The sequence below is a fragment of the Sinohyriopsis cumingii genome, chromosome 6 (assembly GCF_028554795.1).
Source record: "Sinohyriopsis cumingii isolate HCF-2022 chromosome 6, ASM2855479v2, whole genome shotgun sequence".
Lineage (NCBI taxonomy): Eukaryota > Metazoa > Mollusca > Bivalvia > Unionida > Unionidae > Sinohyriopsis > Sinohyriopsis cumingii.
Genome location: NC_142966.1, coordinates 25,058,940 through 25,068,800, shown reverse-complemented (window position 1 = coordinate 25,068,800; position 9,861 = coordinate 25,058,940). Strand labels below are relative to the sequence as shown.

The following is a 9,861-nucleotide window of genomic DNA, read 5'->3' as shown; positions in this document are numbered from 1 at the left end:
GAAGATGTCATCTAAAGAATTCTGACAGTTTTGCTATAAATATTAAGGAATACACTCTCTAAAAGAGACTAAGCATTTTATTAACATGGTGGTACTTTGTGTCAGTGTGCTGTGTTGATCGTACAAATACCTGTGATGTTTGTAAAGCATCGTTCGGTCTCGTTGACTTCGTTTCACACCACCTGGTATAATCCAGTATCTCTCTGTGTAACGTTCTGTATTTCAATCCTGTATGTCTTCGTAGTCTTGTTTTCAGTACACTTTAGTCGGCCATAGTAGTGCAATGTCTTATTTACATCACACTCAGAGTGGAACAATTTTGCAACAAGCTGTTCATAGTAGTATAAGAGAGGAGACCATAATTCTGACTTTCTAAATTCCATGATGATAACGTTCTCTCCAACATTGCCTGTCTTAATTTCATCAGGAGCTGGGCAAAATAAATTCTAGAATTGATACACATCTCATACACACACACAGACACACATACACATCCACGCACAGAAAGGTCGTGAGACACATATTTAACGATATTCAGTATTACTGGTTCATAATCAACAAAGATAGATACCAATTGATTGAAGTCAAAAAATGAATTTACCTTTATTTGTTAGAAATGGAACTAGTAATAGCATAATTCAGTTTGCGAGTCCGTTACCTATATTATCACATTACCATGAACAATTTAAACTGTATAAGCTAAGGGTATAAAGTATTGATATAATAAAAATGTGATGGCAAATGTCGGAAAATATGTATTCGTTAAAACAATTAAGATCTTTATCAATACCTCTACTTCATCAAAAGTGTAATTAGACATTTTTTCAGAAGGCAATTTAATTATTGACAGACAAATAAAGTTCCCAGAAATGTTAACTTTTAATAGCCCATGCTGAATTATTTTGTGCTACATTTAGTCCGAAAGGATGGTGTTTTGAATAACAATTCGAGTGAATCTGTGTTTATTTTGACAATCAGGATATATATATATATATATATATATATATATATATATATATATATATATATATATATATATATATATATATATATAAAGGACTTCGGACTATAATTTTACTTCTCATCATATATATATGATGAGAAGTAAAATTATAGTCCAAAGTCAATCATTTTGACACTAATAAGACATTTATTTATATAAAGTGATATGAAAAAAACAGTCTTCCAAATTTAGAAGTAGCATTTGCACGTATGCACGACAATTGTAAAACAACTGTGTACCTGAGAAGATTGTAGATCTCAAAGGCAACTACCAGCTATAATTATACAATCTTCAAATATTCATCTGCCAACATTTTTGATAAAGGAAACATAATGGAAACAGAAGATATCTCGTTGATTACATTGTCACAAAAAATTGTACAATAAGTTCAATAACTTACACATGGGAATTATATACATCCCTTACCTCTAATTTATATTCGACTCTAAAACTTTGGCATTTGTTAGTTGCTTTAAACGCTCTCCGCCCCATATTCGGGGTTTTTGGCTAAGAAAATATTCACGTTTTGAAACAATTTGGATGTTGTCATATCTGTATAGACCTATAACTTAAGTAACTTAACGGTGAATGTCGTGCTTACCAAAAACGTTTAACTGGAAATTCCATTTGCCTTCTTTTCTTCTGAAACTATGGTTTGAAGATTCGTACATACTTTCATCCATTTCATATAAACCTTCATCATTTTTGCTGCAATTGTATAACTCTAGGGAGACTTTCTTTACAGTATCATTGTATTTTAGCCTCAATCGATTCGTCTTTTCGTCGACTGTGTTGTTGTGACTAACAGTGAAGAATATATGCGATATGTTCAGAAGGGTTTTGTTGTTCTTTACACTTGTAATGTACAATGTTTTTCCACTGTATGGCCATGTTCTAATGACAGATGTGTCTCCGACAACGGCGGCTATAAAATCTTTCTCATGTGAAGCCATTATCCTTACTGTAAGTAAAGTTCATTTGACAAATAATGATAAGAGCAACGACAATAATAATAATAATAATAATAATAATAATAATAATAATGATAATAATAATAATAATAATTGTAAACAGAGGTCACGAAAACATCACGTGATCCTAGGATTCCACTTGTTTCCTGTAGATATATCCTGCATGACCTAGTGGTAGATTGTTTCAATAGTTCGAGAACGTCCGAACATGACTGTTAAATTATTTCACAAACTAATGATTTGTATGCTCGTGGTCCTTATATGTGATTCAAATTTTGTTGATGTTGGTAGCACTGAGATTATAGAAATCAATTAAAGCACCAAATATTGATTATTCAATTTGTAGCCGGCTTTGTACGAGTGATCGAGAAAACCATGATTTATTTTGTAACGTGTTATTTGAATTAGTAGAGTGGAAAAGCATTTATTCTAAAGCAGTAACTTACGGATTATTTGGATAGTTTCCGGATCAATGTGAGCCTGATAATTTAATTTAGGATACATAAAATAGGCTTCGTCAATAAGAAAAATATGAAAAAGAAAAGGTTGTAATTATATTGTTCTTTGTGTATTTGGTTATCTTCATCACTGATTAATACCAAATGTGTCAACGTATCTCGAGACGTATAATTTAGCCTATAATCTATGCAAATATGTTTCGACAAAAATAATATCATTCGAGATGAAACACAAAACTAAGGAACAATGGTGTGCCCAAATGCATTCGACCTGAAATTAGATATTGAACTCCGGATTTAAAAGTGTGCTATGTCCGTGCGGGAAATGAATCGTTAGAATCGTGCTGCACTATCATTTATTAAGTCATCCATGAAGTGACTATGCGAGATGTTTCAAAACTCAATATAGGAGTCAAATATACGTTTGATAAAACTGCATATTATATCAATGCCAAATGTCATTATTATCACACGATCGAAGCCTGAACGTTTTGATTTACACGGACGATTTTAAGTTACAATTGATTCACATGTGTGACATGGTTATTTCTAAGTCCTCTTTGTTTCTTAAGTAAAAAGAATGTCACAGCGGCAAGAAAGGGAGAGTGCTTTTACACTGTAACAAAAATTGATAGATTTTCCGAGTCAACTTAAAATTATAAATCGTCTAGATCCAAATTCTTAAACTATTGTAGTTTACCTGTTCCCATCGCCACTGTAAGAAGGCAACTGAAATATATCCATAATTTCCACATCACCTTTACTGACGGTTATAAATATTTCACTATATTCTCCTTAAGAGTTGTCCTATTGTTTGTTTAAAAGGCCTTCCTCGCGATTCTTATAGTCAACTAGCGTAATCCTTTCAAAAAATTGTGAATCATCAATGTAGCGTCGAAGAATGACTTAAGAACCATGGAAAATGAGTCAATGTGATATCCAATCAAATTTACGGTTAATAGTTGATGAGATCAGTCGCACAATGCCGCACAAGAGAATATACAAAATTAATACAATAAGAATGATAAAAAGACAAGATAAGGTACTTTTAAACCAGACCAACGTCTCTCGTATTCATAGCTCTATGGTGTTTATTTCCATTGTGTGCAAATAGTATAACATCCAGGTCTTTCCTCTATTTCAGCAAACGTTCTAGCCAAGCTTTTCCACTCACCTTTCTGTTACAGTTTCCCTTCGTCAACATGGTAAAAAGAGGTTGTTTGCTACTATATAGTGTTCTGTATATGTCGTTTGTTGATTCATGTTATATTATCTTAGTAATATTGTTCACGAGATATTATCTTAATATTACTTTATCTCTTCTCCTTAGCTGGTTAAAGTGATATTTCCCATATGTTCTTTCCCCCGTACCCAACGGTACAGCCAGTCTTGATGGTAGAGCCAATATTTGAACCACTCTCTTTTTACGATATTTATATTGGAAATGCAAGTTTAATTTCCACATCACTATATTACTTATTAATAAATACATGCCTTTTCATTTATGCTTATTATTATCATTTATTATTTTGAGTAGTAGTAGTAGTAGTTCGGTAGCAATAAACAAATTTGCTCTGACCTATCAAACCATTCTAATATCCATTCTAGATAAATTAAGCAGTTCCTGCTACAAATAATATTCTTCCGAAATTGATATTTTCGATTATAAAACAAAAATATATGCAAATGCATCAATTGTGAACCGGTCCTTAGAAGCTGTATAACAATAATTCAAACGTGTAATATTAATCATGTAATCATGTATATTTTATATTATTTTTTAGATAATGTTGTAAACTATATCTTCTAATTTGCTGACCAATGAAATTTCTCTCACATAGCCTGTAACGAAACGTGTTCCTATATATGTATTTGTTTAATGTATTATCACAATCGTACATAGTTTTGTTATCAATGCAACTATTTTCTAGTACCATTTAATGCAATTTAACACGAATCCGTATTCACCTTACGCTTGATCCTTACACTGGAATAAGGGTACAAATTCTTTACCAATTTCAAAACCGCAACGAATAGCATACCCTACAACCGATGTTATCAATATCCCTGAACGTGCATATATTTCGTGGTCAGACATTGAGATGATGCTAAGCGAGTACTGCTGTTTTGTTGTGATTACGTTTAACATTGAATTGTGTCGGTTCTTTGTTACTATTATGTAATTTTGGAACGTATTAGTATACATTGGTGCACTACAAAGGTTGACTCAGGTTACATAATTGTATTTATTGTATCTTCTATTCTGCCTTATTCAAGCTATTTTGCATTGTTACAGCATTTGTCAGCTTTTGGAATACCAATAATTAGTACTGACGACAGAGTAAAGGAGTCAGATCATTTCTGAACATTCTTATTGCATGCAACGAAGCAACCCGCATTCATAACCATATACCTCTATAGTAATGCCACAACATCACTACGAAAAGCATACGCAACGTTTAATTTTTAATATGTCAAGTATTTCTAACAGCATTTTTTAAACTGCCTTGTAGTCTTGTTGTCATATATCATATGTCAGCGAAACAGACTATAGCATATGATCCATTTTGCACCAGTACAAGTAATATAAAGATTGGGTATAATCGTTACTTAGATTTGACAATGAAATATCTTCATCTGCTAGTCCGTTTTAATTATCCAGCGAAAGCCTTTTCGACAAATGCATTCATTACCTTCTACATGATTCGTTTTATTAGATGACAATATTTTCCAATATTAATAATACTTGCCACATAGATATGTTAACTCGTCCAAGCCGCCAAAGAACAGAGTATGCAGGGTCCCTAAATGTTTTGTTTGCAGCTTTATGTAATATACAGTAACACTGTACTGGAAGTTTAAGATCGATTTTAGATCAAACTAAATGGCTATATATTTATGCTGTTGGGTTTTTCTCTGAATTCATTGTCATCAGATAAAGTACTTTACTTCCAGATGGTAGCTTTCGCATCTAGTTATACAAGTTAAATGCATATACTTTGTGTCTGATCTAGGCATACTTTTTAATTCTAAATGCCCAAAGGAAATCCCGCAACGAGATATTGCCATCCGCACTTCCATTTTAGTTAATATTGTCAATCTCTTGGCACACGGAGATCTGTATTTGGGTAGCCATCATTGACAAAACATGTTCCGGTATATTAAATACAATTTGTTGATGGATTGCATGTGAAAAAATTGACCTGTATTGTAATAATTTGATCTCGGGATAAATCAATTGTTTAAGCTAAATTTGGCTAATATTCATTATATAAAACCTATTTTCATGACAAGCGTAATATGCTGTACTTGTTAGAGTTTCGTAGTTTGCTTTAGCATTCTTTTAATATTCAGTCCATCTAGCTTCAATACAATGATCATATTTTATTCCTGTGTCTTTGGTAAAGTTAAAAAAAAATTAAAATAAACTTGACATTTTCTTGTGCAAGTACACTAAACCTCTTTTTGGTATTGATTGGATCGACGTGTAAATTTTCGTACATGTCTCTATCAGATATTTCCGCTTCCTTTATCGTAATGCAAAATTAATTTCAGCTCCTTTTTATACGCTGTGTATGACTGCTATGTTCCTTGTTCATTTCCTCTATCAATGTTTCCCTGTTACATTTGTCACCTTGTGCTAAAGGTTTCGTGCCTAGTGGGACTATACTATCTCTATAATTGGTTGTCTAATTTATTTAAGAAGCATAATTTTAATCATAAATAATATCCTGACATAACCGTATCTTCGAAATCTGTATATCTCAACACTGTTAGAGTGCGCTGGATTTTCATTCATTCATGTGACTTTACCTTTCCAACTTGTTGGGACCGCTGCTGTGGTCAAAATGGTTAGAGCGACCACCTCGGATGCGAGAGGTCGCGGGTTTGAATACAGGCCAAGTCATACCAAAAACGTATAAACAAATGGTACTAACACAATAGCTGCCTCGAGTAGAGGTCAACATTAGGGGGTTAGTGTTAGGACTAGTCGGCCTGGTGTCAGGCTAATATGACTGGACATGATGCCACTTGTCTGAGGCATGAAGCCTCAATGCTAGACATCACGATAAATTGCCACTCTGCAAACATCGTAGCGAAATGTTTCAAAGTTTTAAAGCCAGATTATTAAATCCAAAAATAAACTCAAATGATTTGGATAAAATTTGGGGTAGTTTGTTTTCTTTGTACTTTTCGTAGATGTGCCTAGGTTGTTCATCATGATTGATTTTGCCGGAACAAACCAAACGGTGTAGTTAATTGCAATGTTTGTGCAGGGTCCTTTCGGAATAAGGCTCATCTAGCAAAATTGCTATCCCTTCATTGAATACAAATTTACTTGTCCTCATGATTGCATCATTGTGTGATTTACTTTCACTACCCTCTTACATTAATAATCGCAAGGACTACTTGTTGTAATTTCGACTGAGTTTGTTTATAGCTTGTAATATCTAGTTGGAATCAGCTTTACATTTCGAATGTTATGTATTTAGTTATATCATTGCATAATATCCTGCATTACACAGCTAGGGTTGTGTGGTCTCGTTAAATATTTTTTCTCGGGATATATCATGCTACTTGGTGGTAATGCTTTTCGATGTACATTTTTTCCGTATATATTATAAGGCATGATTATTGTCTCTCACTTTATACTGTACTGTCCAAATATGTCCTATATATAATTTTCCAGTGTGTACCCAACTGTATCATCTAAAATTGCGTTCCTATATTTAAATAATTTGTTCACAAAATAAGTTAGTTATCAGTATGTTACCAATGTTTTCTATTTTAAAATTTAACTAATATTTTTCGCTGTTTCTAGGCGATCGAAATGTGTTTGCTATGCAATCAAAAGGTTATTTCATATGTGTTATATGTTTTCTTTCCTTCATGTGGATCTCGACTATTAATCTTTAATGAGTGTTTTTGCATCCTCACCATCCTTCAATAAAATGTAAACCCATTTTCTGTTTCCATTTTCAGTAAAACATACTCCATTCGTATCTCAATTTGTAAAATATTTATAACCCTTATCTTTTTACCGACATTTATAGTTTTGCACCAAATATCCTTTTCAGTATATTTTCCCTAAATGAGTTTCTTTAACATCCCTTTGTCTTTGTTGAATTTCCTTTACTTTTTCTTCAATAACACATCGCTACATGTATTATTGACAAAGTATTTGTATCGTATGGTACGTTTAATTTTACATAGAACTGAATTGGGCGAAAGTGTACTGAAAAGAGAATTGATGCAGATCTACAAGAATCACGCATTGAACTATTCCAAACAAACGCTGACCTGTATTCAATTTGTGGTCGAGTAACATATGAAAAATAGTTTCGTGGACAATCACATTATTATCATCATCAAAACACAATAGTATCATGACCTATGTTGAGTGCTTGCACGTGGCATCCGATGCTTTGTAATGTCATTTGTTGACGAGCCAGTGAATGAAGAAACAAAAAAGGATGAACAGACAAAAGGAATATCCGTTCCATTAAACTTCATAACAAAGCGCTATAGTATAAATCTACTATCAAACGACCTCTCTAACAGCTATGCCTACATATGACTGCTAAGTATTATTATAATAGGCATTTACATAAAGCTGATTTGAATGTAAATTTTGTTTATCCCTCATTAATGTAATGGGAGTGTTTACGTATCATTAAACTAATGCGCCTCTACCTGAATATATATTGACTGGAAATCAGGGAAGTGCACATTTTTCTTACGTTTGTATATATGCGGTTCAATATCCAATAACTCCACAAATTATGTCCTCACACTTGTGAACATTAACACAATTTGTTTATAATTCATATAATGTGCATTTTAATAATGCTCCAATTTATGGTATTGCGTAAACATAAGTTTTCGCAAAAGGCTCCTTCGCATATGGTCAAGTAATTTCAAAGTGTATGGTATTAGATAGGTAAATGTATAACAGAAAGTTGATATTGGAGTATGTGTGCATGTTTGTGCCTCATAAGGATACCATTTATTTGTAATGAATTCTTAGATATGTTTTGTTTTTTATCACTATTAAGCGGCTTATAAATTTCTGAATGTAGCTTGTGCAGTGATACAGATATGAACGGAAAACAAGATAAAGTCCACTTTTATTGATCAGATTAATCAAGGCAGACAAATAATAATATCATTGTTCTCGTTTCAACTTTTAGCTAGGATTTATTGAAAATTTAGATACAACACCGAGAACATACAATTAATAAAAACAAAAATAATTACAACAACTTTTTCGACTCAAAATTGGACTATAGAAGATGTTCATGTAGTTAAGTCGATCAGTGTGAGACAAGTTTGTGGGACACGGAACTTAAACCACTGCTAATTTAGTATGTAAATATGCTGCAATTAATGATTAACTTGGTTACTGGAAATATTTTAATGTGATGAATGCAAACAGTAAATTGTCAAAATAATCAGACATCATGACAAAATGGTTCGTTGCGAAGCATGAACAAGCGATCTTCCGCTGGTGTTCTAAAGTGGAAAATACAATCATACACACACATATATATATATGTGACTACTGATTTCATGGTACATCTGATATTTGTTATCATGAATAGAGCTGAACTCAGACATTAGTTAGCATACTTATGTAGCCTTCATTGTTCTAGCATGGCATGTATGGAACATTTATTTGTTCAAGTCTACATTTGCTGTGAATACATTCGGTTTCTAAGGCTGATGAGATGAACTATTTGTAATAGTGTTATATTACTACTTACCAGAAATGACTTTGTCAGACTTTATATGGCTCACAAAATATTACTAAAATATATATCTCCAAACTCAGTTTAACGAGATTGTTACAAATCCCAGATGTGTATAAAAGACAGTAAGTCAAGCTCCTTGTAGTACTATTATATTTTAATAGAAGATATAGATATTTCAACTTGCAATTTAAAAGCAGATGTTTAGGCCTCTATTATCACCATGTACAACAATACAAACTTCTATATAACTTGAATGTTCTGTAATACGTTTCTATAAATTCTTTCATCCATCTACATGAGTGTATGCAGGAGTGTAAAATGAACCACAGGTAATAATTCATTACTGCTTTTTAACTGTATCATGTCCCCTTGATTTTGTTTCAATAATGAAACATCATATTAATACATTATTGATACATAGAAAAAACACGTAGCTTGTATGAAAACGTTTTAAACATGTCGCAAACTTAATTAAATGTAAGGTAATTCCTAACCACATTTTTTTTAGCATTTAATATTTGCTGGTACCAACAGATGCTCATGTTAATACAACTAGTTATAAACGTATTTTAAAATCGCATCTAGATACGATACATATGTCATTCCTACATCACGTTTATCATTCTCGAGACCATAATAAGCCTTCGTTCAATGATAAGTGCACAGAGAGATACCTA

The 9,861-nt window shown here is 32.5% G+C and overlaps 1 protein-coding gene across 1 annotated transcript in view; it reads right to left on the bottom strand.

Annotated features, from left to right (window-relative positions):
• Window positions 1-3,276, bottom strand: part of LOC149796511 (uncharacterized) — a 6,611-nt gene extending 3,335 nt beyond the window's left edge. The window contains exons 1-3 of the mRNA XM_089960240.1: window positions 3,133-3,276; window positions 1,605-1,964; window positions 131-430 (exon numbers count right to left, since the gene is read on the bottom strand). Of these exons, the coding sequence (XP_089816366.1) occupies window positions 174-430; window positions 1,605-1,964; window positions 3,133-3,187 (672 nt within the window). The 5' untranslated portion in view covers window positions 3,188-3,276 and the 3' untranslated portion in view covers window positions 131-173. The remainder of the gene's footprint in view (window positions 1-130; window positions 431-1,604; window positions 1,965-3,132) is intronic.
• Window positions 3,277-9,861: the final 6,585 nt, after the last annotated feature.